Raw genomic sequence first — 14,692 nt, 5'->3', positions numbered from 1 at the left:
AAAGGTCATGAACTTAATTGTCAAATACGAGCTCAAGTCTTTATACGTTGATTCTCAAATTATTAAATTATTACGACCAGCCATGTTTTTCTGTCATTGTTCTTTTATTTATTTATATGACCATTGACGAGTACATTGCAGCTGGAAAATTATCATTAAATTACATTAAAATCAAGCTTTGTTAACCTTATTCATGGTACAAATAAAATGCAATTATGCAAGTATCAAGAAGAAACCTTATAAAGTGTGTGTTACATAATTTTGTTTCCTTGCTTTTATTTGTTAACCATGTTGAATCACTTTTCTTTAACTTCACTAGTTTCGACCAATATAGTTGACAAAGTATTAGCTATATGAATGATACGTTCACTGCGAATGGGGCGATTCAGCTCACAAAGAGTGGCGGTGGTAGTGTAGGACGAGCGTCCTACTCTCAACCTGTCCATCTTTGGGATAAAAATTCCAACAAGATGACAAATTTTACCACACACTTTGCATTTGAGATTACACCAGTTGGCAATAATCCTAACTCTTTTGTTGGTGATGGGATTGCCTTTTTCATAGCGCCTTTTGATGAGACTACTAAATATGCTCCAGAACATTCAAGTGGTGGATGTCTTGGTTTGGTCGGTGGTGATGCCAAATCTTGTAATGTTATCAGCAAATACCGATTTGTTGCTGTTGAATTCGATGCTTTTCAGAATTCATGGTATCCGAGTAAAAATCATTTGGGAATTGATGATACTTCTGTAAAGTCTGTAGTTGCTGCTGATGTGGTTAGTAGCCTGAAAAACAAGACTGCAGCACATGCTTGGATTACTTATGATTCTGTAACGAAGAATCTGAGTGTCTTTCTGACTTATGATGTTCGTCATGCGTTTAATGGGGAATATAGCCTTTCGAATCTCATGGACTCTGTAAAGTCTGTAGTTGCTGCTGATGTGGTTAGTAGCCTGAAAAACAGGACTGCAGCACATGCTTGGATTACTTATGATTCTGTAACGAAGAATCTGAGTGTCTTTCTGACTTATGATGTTCGTCATGCGTTTAATGGGGAATATAGCCTTTCGAATCTCATGGACTTAAGATCAATTCTTCCGGAAACAGTCAGAGTTGGGTTCTCTGCTGCAACTGGTACGTATTCCGAATTTCATAGCATCCTTTCTTGGGACTTCAAGTCAACCTTAGAAGATACTGATGTAAGTGCACCAAGCCCATCACCTCAGAAACACCACAAAAGCAATCAATCACCAATTGAAACAGGTCGGCAAAGTAATAGCAAAGCCGCACTGATTGGTGGCCTTGTAGTTGGTGGAAGTGTTTTAATGATTGGATTAGGATCAGTAGCATTTGTGTGGAGGCGGAGGAGATCCAGGGAAAGTAACGATGACAAAAGTATTAATATAGATGATGATTTTGACCAGGATATTGGGCCAAGGAGGTTCACTTACAATGAACTTATTTGGGAATTGATGATACTTCTGTAGTTTCCGAGGTTAATGTTACAGTGGATGGGGGACTGAAAAATAGGTCTACAGCAAATTCTTGGATAACATATGATTCTTTAACTAAGAATTTGAGTGTTTTCCTAACTTATGATGATCATCCCGTGTTTAATGGGGAATCTAGCCTTTCGCATATCATTGACTTAAGCTCCATTCTTCCAGAAACAGTCAGAGTTGGGTTCACGGCTTCAACTGGTACAAGTGTTGAACTTCATAGCATCCTTTCTTGGGACTTCAACTCAACCTTAGAAGATACAGATATCAGTGTACCATGGCAAAATCACACAGCTGTGACAAGCAGCCAGAGTAATAGCAAAGCAGCAATGATTGGTGGCCTTGTAGCAGGAATCAGTGTCTTAATAATTGCATTAGTCTCAGTTGTGTTTATGTGGTGGCGGAGGAGATCAAGGCGAAGTAACGACAACATGAATTTTGACCAGGATACTGGGCCAAGGAGGTTCACTTACAATGAACTTATTCGTGCCACTAGCAACTTTCTCGAGGAAGGGAAGTTAGGGCAGGGAGGATTTGGAGGCGTGTATAAAGGTTTTTTGTCTGATATAAGCCGGATTATTGCAGTCAAGAAGATATCAAAGGGGTCTAAACAAGGGGAAAAGGAGTATGTATCAGAGGTGAAGGTTATCAGTCGTCTGAGGCATAAAAATTTGGTTCAACTTCTTGGTTGGTGCCATGAGAAAGAGGAATTGCTTCTTGTTTATGAATTTATGCCTAATGGAAGTCTTGACTCCCATATTTTTGCAGGCAAGAGGACGACGGTCTTACCATGGGCAGACAGGTACAAAATTGCATATGGCTTGGCATCTGCCTTGCTATACCTCCACGAAGAATGGGAGCAATGTGTTCTGCATAGAGATGTCAAGTCTAGCAATGTCATGCTTGATTCTGATTTCAATGCTAAGCTTGGAGATTTTGGGCTTGCTAGGCTCGTTGACCATAATCGAGGATCACAAACAACTGTATTGGCTGGCACTCTAGGCTACCTAGCCCCAGAGTGTGTTGTGACTGGAAAATACAGCAGAGAATCTGATGTCTACAGTTTGGGGGTGGTGGCACTTGAAATTGCATGTGGAAGGCGGGCTATTGAACACAAGGGAGAGCCTAGTAAGGTGAGTCTGGTAGAGTGGGTGTTGCAGCTCTATGGAGAAGGCCATCTTCTTGATGCAGCTGATAAAACACTCGGAGGAGAATTTGACATTCAAGAAATGGAATGCTTGATGATTGTTGGGTTGTCGTGTTGCCATCCTGAAGACACTTTACGTCCTACTGTAAGAAAGGTTATAAATGTTCTTAACAAGGAGTCTTCTTTGTCTATCTTGCTTACCAACCTCTCAACTTCCACCTATAGTACTCTGCCAACATATGTACAGTCAGCTCCTTTCTATGTCGCTTCCTCCCCTGTGTTAAAAGGCAGCAGTATTGCTGGCACCACAACCTCCTCATCAGCTCATCCAGTTGTTTCTGGTGCTACTCATTTAATGGTAGATTATGCAACAGTCTGATAATTATTTCAATGTATTTGTGTTAGTAATTTGTTAATCTTTTACTTTTCAAACAAGATTGAATTTTTGTTAGATATATATTTTTTTTCTGCAATTCCATGTTGGTGCAATTAAAATTCATGAAGAAATGAAGACCGTAAACACCCATGAAGGTGCCTTTTTTTGTTTGTTTAAAATTTTACCTCATTTGACAGCTTATTCTAACAACTTCGAACATAGCTTAAGCCTGCTGTTGCAATTATATATATAAAAAAAAGGTAATCATTAAAATTATTTCCTTATCGGAACTCTCTAAAGATACATCCAGTCTGTACTACATGTCTACATTGAAGTATTTCCTGAAACTTCAAGTATCAGTGCTGCATTAATTTAATTTAATTTTCACTCTAATATTGTATCAAACTGTTATGTGTTTGTTTCTAGATGTAATACTGCTGTGTTTATCATATACCTTACAATATCAAAGAAATTTGTTTTATGATTTATCTCTAACAATATTTTTTGAACCCTACTAGTCCCCATAATTTGCCAAAAATTAGTCCCTCATCAGGAAAGCTTTTACTCTGTCATTGGCTCAATGTAAGAATATAAGACTCGAGATCACTTTTTCTGAACGCGTACTATTAAATGGGGTTGTTGTTATGTACTACCTCCGGTCCAATTACTCGCAACTTTGGCATATTTTATGTCTCACAAATAATACCCCAAAGTTGCGAGTAATTTGGACAGGAGGTAGTATTATGTTCATGAAATAAATCCATTAATGATTTCTTTCTGTTATTTTGTGTTCTGCTTCAATTGAAATTCATGCTGAAAATGAAGACTTCTTTACCAAATAAGGCCTTTTTCCCCCTCATTTGACAGTATATTTATAACTTCTACCAACATCAAACATTACTTTGCTGGTGCAATTATATCAAGCTGAAAGCGACTAATAACTATCCTACAACTTGAATGATATAGCAAAATATTAGATCTTACTAAGTATTTAAGGTCATTAATATGTACTTTGGGTATTCTGGGATCATATGAAGCTGGTTTTACTCCGAATTTTACAATTCCTGCAGACTGCAGTATTGGTGGCAGCAGTAGATGTATTGGATTTGAGCGTCAGGGAAACCGAGGCATGTGAAGCAGAAAGTGGATAAAGCTTTAGCAATAACTTGCTTTTCATATGCTTAATCGTTTGCTAAGATCAATCTGATTGTGTCAACTCATGCAGCGTCATATGCCTGGTTCTTCTGACTACCAAAGTAAAACCTGGCAGATATGCTTCTTGGCCAGTTTTAGTTCATCTTATACATGGTTAGGCATAAGTTTTACGAGATCCAATATCTAGAGAAAAATACAAGTTGATCTTCATGATACATAATATCAATTTATCTAAGAGCCAATATTAGTTAATTATCACATTTAAGTAAGGGTATTTTTGTAATTTCATATATAATAGAGGCGATCGGTATAACTAGTTATTGGTGCCCATAGGAAATAAACAATGAGAGTATTCTATCTTTTCAATTCGGCCGCCCATAGGAAAATTTTAAGTCATCAATTTGGCAAGTGCTCAAGTCTTTATACTGCATTAGTTAATACCACCAGCCATATAATCTTCTGTCATTATTGTCCTTTTTTGCTGATTTATAATTTTATAGGACCAATAATGAAGACTATTTGTAATAATATAAACGAATTGACACGTGGTCAATAAGTTGCAGCTGCAGAAATTACAAGTAAATTACATTAATAAGGTTGATTAAATTAATAAGCCAGAGTTTAATAGTAGATTTAAGCTTTGTTCACCTTATTAATGGTACAAATAATTTGCAATGCAGCCTTGTAATTCTTCTGTTTAGAATTTTGTAGCCCAGTCTTTCTGCATTGTCAATCATTCACTGTTATAGTATGAAGTTTGTGTTTCAATTTTTTGTTTTCTTGCTTTTTTTCCTAAACCATGTTGAATCACTTTTCTTTAACTTCACTAGTTTCGACCAAGATAGTTCTCTGAATATTACCTGCAAGAATGATACACATTTTGAAGATGGGGTGATTCAATTGACGAAGAGTACAAGGGGTTCTACTGTTGAAGCAAGTGCAGGACGAGCATCCTATAATCAACCTGTCCGTCTTTGGGATAAAAAAACCAGCAAGAAAACAGACTTTACCACCCACTTTTCATTCCAAATCAAACCAGCAGGCAATACTAATTATTTTGGTGATGGTATGACTTTTTTCATAGCGCCTTTTGATGATTCTACAGAGTATGCTCCAGAGAATTCATTTGGTAGGTGTCTTGGTTTGGTTGTGGCTGTCAATGTTACCAGTAAATATCGATTTGTTGCTGTCGAATTTGACACCTTCAAGAATTGGTATGATCCGATTGGTGATCATTTGGGAATTGATGATACTTCTGTAGTTTCCGAGGTTAATGTTACAGTGGATGGGGGACTGAAAAATAGGTCTACAGCAAATTCTTGGATAACATATGATTCTTTAACTAAGAATTTGAGTGTTTTCCTAACTTATGATGATCATCCCGTGTTTAATGGGGAATCTAGCCTTTCGCATATCATTGACTTAAGCTCCATTCTTCCAGAAACAGTCAGAGTTGGGTTCACGGCTTCAACTGGTACAAGTGTTGAACTTCATAGCATCCTTTCTTGGGACTTCAACTCAACCTTAGAAGATACAGATATCAGTGTACCATGGCAAAATCACACAGCTGTGACAAGCAGCCAGAGTAATAGCAAAGCAGCAATGATTGGTGGCCTTGTAGCAGGAATCAGTGTCTTAATAATTGCATTAGTCTCAGTTGTGTTTATGTGGTGGCGGAGGAGATCAAGGCGAAGTAACGACAACATGAATTTTGACCAGGATACTGGGCCAAGGAGGTTCACTTACAATGAACTTATTCGTGCCACTAGCAACTTTCTCGAGGAAGGGAAGTTAGGGCAGGGAGGATTTGGAGGCGTGTATAAAGGTTTTTTGTCTGATATAAGCCGGATTATTGCAGTCAAGAAGATATCAAAGGGGTCTAAACAAGGGGAAAAGGAGTATGTATCAGAGGTGAAGGTTATCAGTCGTCTGAGGCATAAAAATTTGGTTCAACTTCTTGGTTGGTGCCATGAGAAAGAGGAATTGCTTCTTGTTTATGAATTTATGCCTAATGGAAGTCTTGACTCCCATATTTTTGCAGGCAAGAGGACGACGGTCTTACCATGGGCAGACAGGTACAAAATTGCATATGGCTTGGCATCTGCCTTGCTATACCTCCACGAAGAATGGGAGCAATGTGTGCTGCATAGAGATATCAAGTCTAGTAATGTCATGCTTGATTCTAATTTCAATGCTAAGCTTGGAGATTTTGGGCTTGCTAGGCTCGTGGACCACAGTCTAGGATCACAAACAACTGTATTGGCTGGTACTTTAGGCTACCTAGCCCCGGAGTGTGTTATAACAGGAAAATCCAGCAAAGAATCTGACGTATACAGTTTTGGGGTGGTGGCCCTTGAAATTGCTTGTGGAAGGCGGGCTATTGAACACAAGGAAGAGCCTAGTAAGGTGAGTCTGGTACAATGGGTGTTGCAGCTCTATGGAGAAGGCCGTCTTCTTGATGCAGCTGATAAAACACTCGAAGGAGAATTTGACCTTCAAGAAATGGAATGCTTGATGATTGTTGGGTTGTCGTGTTGCCATCCTGAAGACACTTTACGTCCTACTGTAAGAAAGGTTATAAATGTTCTTAACAAGGAGTCTTCTTTGTCTATCTTGCTTACCAACCTCTCAACTTCCACCTATAGTACTCCGCCAACATATGTACAGTCAGCTCCTTTCTATGTCGCTTCCTCCCCTGTGTTAAAAGGCAGCAGTATTGCTGGCACCACAACCTCCTCATCAGCTCATCTAGTTGTTTCTGGTGCTACTCCTTTGATGGTAGATTATGCAACAGTCTGATATTATTCAACAGTGGTATTTATTTCAATGTATTTTGAGTTAGTAATTTGTTAATCTTTTACTTTTCAAACAAGATCAAATTTCTGTCAGATTTCTTTTTGCAGTTCCATGTTGGTGCAAATGTGCAATTAATATTCATTAAGAAATGAAGAATGTACACCCAAGGTGTTTTTTTTTTAATTCTTTGTTTTTGCGTCATTTGATAACTTATATAGTTATATTAAGTTCTAACAACTTCGAACATTGCTTATCCCTGCTGATGCAATTATATAAAGTAATTAAAGGCTTTAATTAATTCACAAAATAGTAGCAGCAACCTGCATTTGCTTGAGACAAGTAAACATGTTGTACATGAGTACAATTTAAGGTCATTCATGTAATAGACAAAATAACCAAGACATTATGTACATAAATGTATTTCCTCTAAAAAAAAAAAAAAAAAAGTACATAAATGTATGTCATCACCCATGGTTAAGGACCTTTCAATCAACAAGCGACATGGTTAAGTACGATTAGGGTTGTACATCGGTCCAAAACCGGACCGGACCTGACCCGGACCTGCATGGAGAGGGACCTGAATCCTTGATTTTTAAGGACCGGAGACGGATCAACAGGTCCGATTCCGGTCCAGACATGAAAAATCAGATCCGGTTCGGGTTTGGTCATGAATAGACCTGATTATTGATTTTTTTTTCGTTTTTTTTTTTCAAAAATAATATAAAACTGTTGACTTGTTTATTAACTTGTTGTCTAGACCTATTTATGGACCTGTTTAGACCTGTTTGGACCTATTTGTGGACATATTTAGACTTATTAAATAAAAAAGTAGCTTTACCGGTTTCAGGTCTAAAATTCCGGGTTTTACCCGGACCGGTCCTGAAACCTGAAATCCTTGAATTTCAAGGACTGGGACCGGACCTGAATCTACAAGCCCGGATCAGGTCCGGTCCTAACAGGTGCGGTTCAGGTCGGTTTTCAGGTCCGGACCAGTTTTTGTACACCCCTAACTACAATAGTGCTCCTTCCATCCTTTCTTGAAAGAGGGTTATATTTCAATGTTTTTGGGTTAAAATAATACTCTCCCTGTTTCATAAAAATCGCAACACTTAATTTTAAATTCGTTTAATAATAATTGCAATATTTCCTTATTTAGTAAGGAGTAAGGACCTACTACTAACTTATTTTTCTGTTCCACTAACAGTACTTTCTGGCCTGTTCATGGAATGAAACGAATATCCGAATTGAAATGTGCATTTAGTTTTAATACTCGAATCCGATTCAAAAATTTCGGATATCCGATATTTGTTTCGGATCGGATGTTTTAGATATGTATTATTCAATATTAAGTAATAAAATGGATTGTGACTATTTTTTAACTTTCACTAATTTTATCGCACATATGTACAACATATTTTAACAAAATAGTAGTCTTTTGGCAATTAAAATTATCATCAAATATATTGAGAATATTATAGTAATAAGATTAAGTATGTATTATAACACATGATGAGTTTTATAAGGACATTTTAAATGTTTATATACATTTGAGTATTTCAACTTTTATATTTCAAATCTCTTACTACCTCCGGTCTAAATTACTTGCAATTTTAGAGTATTATTTGTGAGATATAAAATATTCTAAAATTGCAAATAATTTGGACCGGAGGTAGTATATGGAATATTCCAAATTTTGAAAACAATATCAAGATTTGATATCCGGTTTTTCAAATTGGATATTTGATCCAAAATCCGAATTCGGATAAGATATTCAAAAATTCGAATTGGGAGTATTATTTTTAGGAAAAATTGCTCCCATTAATCTGAACTTTGCCCCATCCGCCGAAATTAATCCCAACTTTCGTTTATTATCTATCACTCCCAACTTTAGGGTATTAATTTCTATTGCACCCAACAGGTCAGCCAACCTGATGTAGCAGGTTACCTAGACACGTCAACACGTGATAGGTCCAAAAAATATTAAAAAAAAAAAAAAAACAAAAATAAAAACAAAAATTAAAAAAAAAACTACCAAACCCAGCCCTCTACCCTTTCCCGGAAAACAACACACCCCCACCCCCACCCCGCCGGAATTTCGGCCCCCTCCCCGAAAACCCCTCCCTCGCCATCGGAAACCGCCGCCCAGCCACCCCACCCCCGAAAACCCCTCCCCCACCCCCAAAAACCCCTCCCTTGCATCGAACACCACCTCAAAAACCCCAGATCCGCCGCCCCGCCGCCCAGCACTCCCCCTTCCCTCGAAATTCACCCCTTTCCTTCCCCCACCCCCGAAAACCCCTCCCCCGTTGCCAGAAAATGGCGCCCATCCCTCCCTCACCCTCGAAATCCATCCCTTTCCCTTCCCTCACCCTCAATTTCACCCCCTTCCCACGAAAGCGGCACCCCCTTTCCCCGTCAATTAGCCACGAAAACAACTATGCTAAGGTTGTTTCCAGGGTCTGGGATGGGTGGTGGAGGAAGGCCGGTGGTTTTTAGTGGAAGTCGGGGGTTGTCCGACCGTTTTCCGGTGAAACTAAGGGTCGGGGTTAGGGTTTCGGCGATTGAGGGTGCTGTCTGTGCGTGGTTTTTTTTTTAAGCCTATCATGATACGACACGTGTGCAATTAATCACAAGTCAACAATGTTTACCTGATTAACCGGTTGCAAATCATTTGGGTGTAGGGGTGGGACTTCAACTCAACCTTAGAAGATACCGATATCAGTGTACCATGGCAAAATCACACAACTGTGACAAGCAGCCAGAGTAATAGCAAAGCAACACTGATTGGTGGCATTGTAGCTGGAAATAGTGTCTTAATAATTGGATTAGGCTCATTTGTGTTTATGTGGGAGCGGAGGAGATCAAGGGGAAGTATTGACAACATGAATTTTGACCAGGATACTGGGCCAAGGAGGTTCGCATACAGTGAACTTATTCGTGCCACTAGCAACTTTCTCGAGGAAGGGAAGTTAGGACAGGGAGGTTTTGGAGGCGTTTATAAAGGTTTTTTGTCTGATATAAGCCGGATTATTGCAGTCAAGAAGATATCAAAGGGGTATAAACAAGGGGAAAAGGAGTATGTATCAGAGGTGAAGGTTATCAGTCGTCTAAGGCATAAAAATTTGGTTCAACTTCTTGGTTGGTGCCATGAGAAAGAGGAATTGCTTCTTGTTTATGAATTTATGCCTAATGGAAGTCTTGACTCCCATATTTTTGCAGGCAAGAGGACGACGGTCTTACCATGGGCAGACAGGTACAAAATTGCATATGGCTTGGCATCTGCCTTGCTATACCTCCACGAAGAATGGGAGCAATGTGTGCTGCATAGAGATATCAAGTCTAGTAATGTCATGCTTGATTCTAATTTCAATGCTAAGCTTGGAGATTTTGGGCTTGCTAGGCTCGTGGACCACAGTCTAGGATCACAAACAACTGTATTGGCTGGTACTTTAGGCTACCTAGCCCCGGAGTGTGTTATGACAGGAAAATCCAGCAAAGAATCTGACGTATACAGTTTTGGGGTGGTGGCCCTTGAAATTGCTTGTGGAAGGCGGGCTATTGAACACAAGGAAGAGCCTAGTAAGGTGAGTCTGGTACAATGGGTGTTGCAGCTCTATGGAGAAGGCCGTCTTCTTGATGCAGCTGATAAAACACTCGAAGGAGAATTTGACCTTCAAGAAATGGAATGCTTGATGATTGTTGGGTTGTCGTGTTGCCATCCTGAAGACACTTTACGTCCTACTGTAAGAAAGGTTATAAATGTTCTTAACAAGGAGTCTTCTTTGTCTATCTTGCTTACCAACCTCTCGGCTCCCGCCTATTGCACTCCGCCAACATATGTACAGTCAGCTCCTTTCTATGTCGCTTCCTCCCCTGTGTTAAAAGGCAGCAGTATTGCTGGCACCACAACCTCCTCATCAGCGCATCCAGTTGTTTCTGGTGCTACTCCTTTAATGGTAGATTATGCAACAGTCTGATAATTATTTCAATGTATTTGTGTTAGTAATTTGTTAGTCATTTACTTTTCAAACAAGATTGAATTTTTGTTAGATATATTTTTTTTTTCTGCAATTCCATGTTGGTGCAATCAAAATTCATGAAGAAATGAAGACCGTAAACACCTATGAAGGTGCCTTAAACACCGTAAAAAAAAAAAAAAAATTACCTCATTTGACAGCTTATTCTAACAACTTTGAACATAGCTTAACCCTACTGCTGCAATTATATATATATATATATATATATAAAAGGTAATCATTAAAATTATTTCATTATCGGAACTCTCTAAAGATACATCCAGTCTGTACTACATGTCTACATTGAAGTATTTCCTGAAACTTCAAGTATTAGTGCTGCATTAATTTAATTTAATTTTCACTCTAATATTGTATCAAGCTGTTATGCGTTTGTTTCTAGATGTAATACTGCTGTGTTAATCATATACCTTACAATATCAAAGAAATTTGTTTTATGATTTATCTCTAACAATATTTTTGAACCCTACTAGTCCCCATAATTTGCCAAAAATTAGTCCCTCATCAGGAAAGCTTTTACTCTGTCATTGGCTCAACGTAAGAATCTAAGACTCGAGATCACTTTTTCTGAACGCGTACTATTGATTCTGCATTAGTATGTGTAATAACTGTGAAACTATCTTTAAAGGTAAATAACAAAATGTGTGAGCTAGCCTGTTTTTGCACTTATATTTTGGGGATCCCTCATTGGTTGGATAAGGAAGTTTTTCTTACAAAAATATGAAAGAAATCTGGTGGTTTCTGTAATCTTCCATTGTTGATTTCTTTTTACAGTGTAGTGTACTTACTGCTATTACATTCATGCAGAGATGAATCCTTTAAATACCAAAAAAGGCTATTTTTCCCCTGAAATTTGACAGCTTGTTGTTAAGTTCTGACGACTTCAAGCATTGCTTACCCCTTCAAGTGCAATTATAATGTAATTTAACGCATAAATAATTTCGGTTCCCCTGAAAGTAGAAATTGCATATTCTTAGATCATAAGATTACCATGTAATTTAAATAGATATAGCATATTTCTAGATCATACTATGTAATTTAAATAGATATAGCATTAATATTCCTAGATCATACTATGTAGTTTAACGCATTAACAATTTTGGTTCCCCGGCCAAAGTAGAATTTGCTACATACAGTCATATGTTATTCCAAATTCTATAATTCATGCGAACTGCAATGTTGGTCGCAGACTCGCAGCAGGGAATTTGTTGGAATTGAGCAATGATCATCAGGGATAGCAAGGCGTGTGTAGCAGAAAAGTGAATAGGCTTCACTGCTTCAGCAGTGATTTGCATTCCATGCCCCTAATCATTTACGCTGTGTTTGGATAGAACTTTTGGAAGGAAAGGGAGGGGAAGGAAGATGAAGGAAGGGGAGGGGTGAAGAAAACCAAATCCCTCATTTGGATAGCAGAGTAAATGAAAGAAGAGAAAGTGAGGGAATTTGCTTGTTCTTGTTAATTTTACCCATGGCTGAACTAATGATTTTGTTCTTGAGATAGTATGAATTGAAATTCTCAATTTTTCGAAATAAAAATTTCACATATCAAAATTTCAAAATATAAAATTTGGAAATATAAATTCTTACAATAAATTTTCCAAAAACAAAAAACCTGTAAATCATTTCCCAGTCGATTTTCCAACAAAATTTTCAGAAAATTGATTTTTGAAAATTAAAACCAAAATTTCTGAAAATTGATTTTCGAAAATCAAAACAAATTAGTTATAGAGAAAGAAGAACACATTTTCTAAAAATTGATTTTCGTTTGTTAAAACCTTTTTTTTTTCAGAAAATTGATTTTTGAAGAACCATAACTCAATTTTGGATATGGCGGCAATTGATGTGGTGGAGGCTACAAACAGCATGTTTAGGGTCGGTGCTGGAGAGATTTGTTCAGTTTTCCTTCCAAATCTTCTCTACTTTGGAAAGATTTGTTTCTTAATTGTAGAAGGAAATTATTTCCTCCCATTTCTCTTCCTCCCAATTCCCTCACCTCCCATCTTTGCTATTCAAAAGGAGGAAAATTCATCCCTTCCTTTCCCTCCCCTTCCCTCCATTTCTCTGCATCCAAACAAATTGTTAAAGATCATACTATTTCACTTACTAGATGATATTTACATTGAGGAATTTAATATTAATACAACGTTTATGAAAAAATTACCATTACATATTTTTACATGTTTTTTTTGCTTAATTAGAATGTACACGTGCTAATGCACGTGTTATAATTAAAGATAGGATTAAAAAATGTTATAATTAAATATAGGATTAAAAAATTACAGAGTATATACTTAAAAATTTAAAATAGTGGATGCAAATAGTCTTTAATAAAACATAAATAGCAACAAAAAAAAAAGGTTAGTAGTACTCTAATATTTTTATAGAAGTGATTACCAAGTTATTAGTTACTCCCTCCGTCTCTAAATTACATTCCTATTTATAGTATTTATTCCTCACATAATAGAGGAAAAAAGGAATGTAATGTAGGGACGGAGGGGAGTGCTAAAGAGTGATTTCCATGGATAATCTAAGAAGAGAACAAAATTCCATAAATATGCTACATGTTAATAAAATTCTCGATGTATCTAGACCTATCAAAGCTGACTCGACCTGAAAAATCGACCTGAATCCAGTCATTAAGCGATTCGTTTGAACCCAAAAAAATGGTACCCGAAACCAACTCTAGACCCTAGTGAATCCGAGAATTTGAGACCCGAACCGAACATCAACTGACCTGGAGATGACATGACTTGAATATAACCCATGAAATATTGACCTGAACCAAAACCGACCTGAATCGAAATTGACCTAAACCCGTTTAACCCGTCAAACTCGAATGTAACCCAACCCATTACTAACCCACCCCGAATTTAACCCGACTTATTACAAAACCGACCCGAATTTAAACCGACCTGTTATTAACCCGACCTGATTAGATTATTTCTCTTACAATAAATGAAGAAATTGATAATGGTTATACGTAAACGTCATTACATGAATTGTTAACAAATTGACCTGAAAAATGTACCCGAACTCGATATGACTTAACCTGAAATCGACCCAACCAAGATTAACCCAGTATTTGAAACACGAACCCGAACACGGCCTGACTTAGAAATGACCCGACCTGATTAGATTCTGCAAATTTTTTATTTGAATTGAACTCAACTCGAATCCGAGTATGGCTCGATCGACTTGATTATAATATGCAAATTATTGACTTCAACTGAACTTGATTTGAACTCGAGAATGACTAGACGTGGAAATGACCCAACTTAATTATAACCCGCAAAATTTTTACTTCAATCGAACCCAACTCGAACATATCGACCTAAGAATTACCTGCAAATTATTGACTTCAACCGAACCCGACTCATACCCTAGAATGACCCTAACTCATTTTAACCCGTGAAAACCTGAATTAAACCCAACCTATTATTCACCCGCACCGAATGTAACCCAACCTATTATTGACTTGACCTAAACCTGACCCAAAACTGATAAGATGTATGACTTAATGTGATCCGACTCAAGCATGACCCAACCCGAATCCGACCTACATAAATTACGACCTTAATCCGGATTGACCCGACTAGAGTTGTTAAATCGCTAATTTAATTGACCAACAAATATCATCTTCATAAAGCCAAATTTCAAAATCAAATTTAATAAGCATGATGATGAG

The 14,692-nt window shown here is 37.6% G+C and overlaps 2 protein-coding genes and 1 pseudogene across 2 annotated transcripts; all 3 read left to right on the top strand.

Annotated features, from left to right (window-relative positions):
- The first annotated feature begins 215 nt into the window (after positions 1 to 215).
- Positions 216 to 3,069, top strand: LOC110720211 (annotated as a pseudogene).
- Positions 3,070 to 4,798: 1,729 nt separating this feature from the next.
- On the top strand, positions 4,799 to 7,156 carry LOC110720133 (L-type lectin-domain containing receptor kinase IX.1-like). The gene has a single exon (XM_021899135.1). The coding sequence runs from the start codon at positions 4,928 to 4,930 to the stop codon at positions 6,974 to 6,976; it is 2,049 nt and encodes a 682-aa protein (XP_021754827.1). The 5' UTR covers positions 4,799 to 4,927; the 3' UTR covers positions 6,977 to 7,156.
- A 1,834-nt stretch (positions 7,157 to 8,990) lies between these two features.
- LOC110720132 (L-type lectin-domain containing receptor kinase IX.1-like) lies at positions 8,991 to 11,177 on the top strand. The gene has a single exon (XM_021899134.1). It carries the CDS (start codon positions 9,817 to 9,819, stop codon positions 10,948 to 10,950), a length of 1,134 nt encoding a protein of 377 aa, XP_021754826.1. The 5' UTR covers positions 8,991 to 9,816; the 3' UTR covers positions 10,951 to 11,177.
- Positions 11,178 to 14,692: the final 3,515 nt, after the last annotated feature.

The sequence above is a fragment of the Chenopodium quinoa genome, unplaced genomic scaffold (assembly GCF_001683475.1).
Source record: "Chenopodium quinoa cultivar QQ74 unplaced genomic scaffold, ASM168347v1, whole genome shotgun sequence".
Lineage (NCBI taxonomy): Eukaryota > Viridiplantae > Streptophyta > Magnoliopsida > Caryophyllales > Amaranthaceae > Chenopodium > Chenopodium quinoa.
This window is presented reverse-complemented; position numbering and strand designations above follow the sequence as displayed.

Coding starts and splice junctions, on each gene's coding strand:
- LOC110720132 (XM_021899134.1), top strand. CDS start 9,817: ATGTGGGAGCGGAGGAGATCAAGGGGAAGTATTGACAACATGAATTTT.
- LOC110720133 (XM_021899135.1), top strand. CDS start 4,928: ATGAAGTTTGTGTTTCAATTTTTTGTTTTCTTGCTTTTTTTCCTAAAC.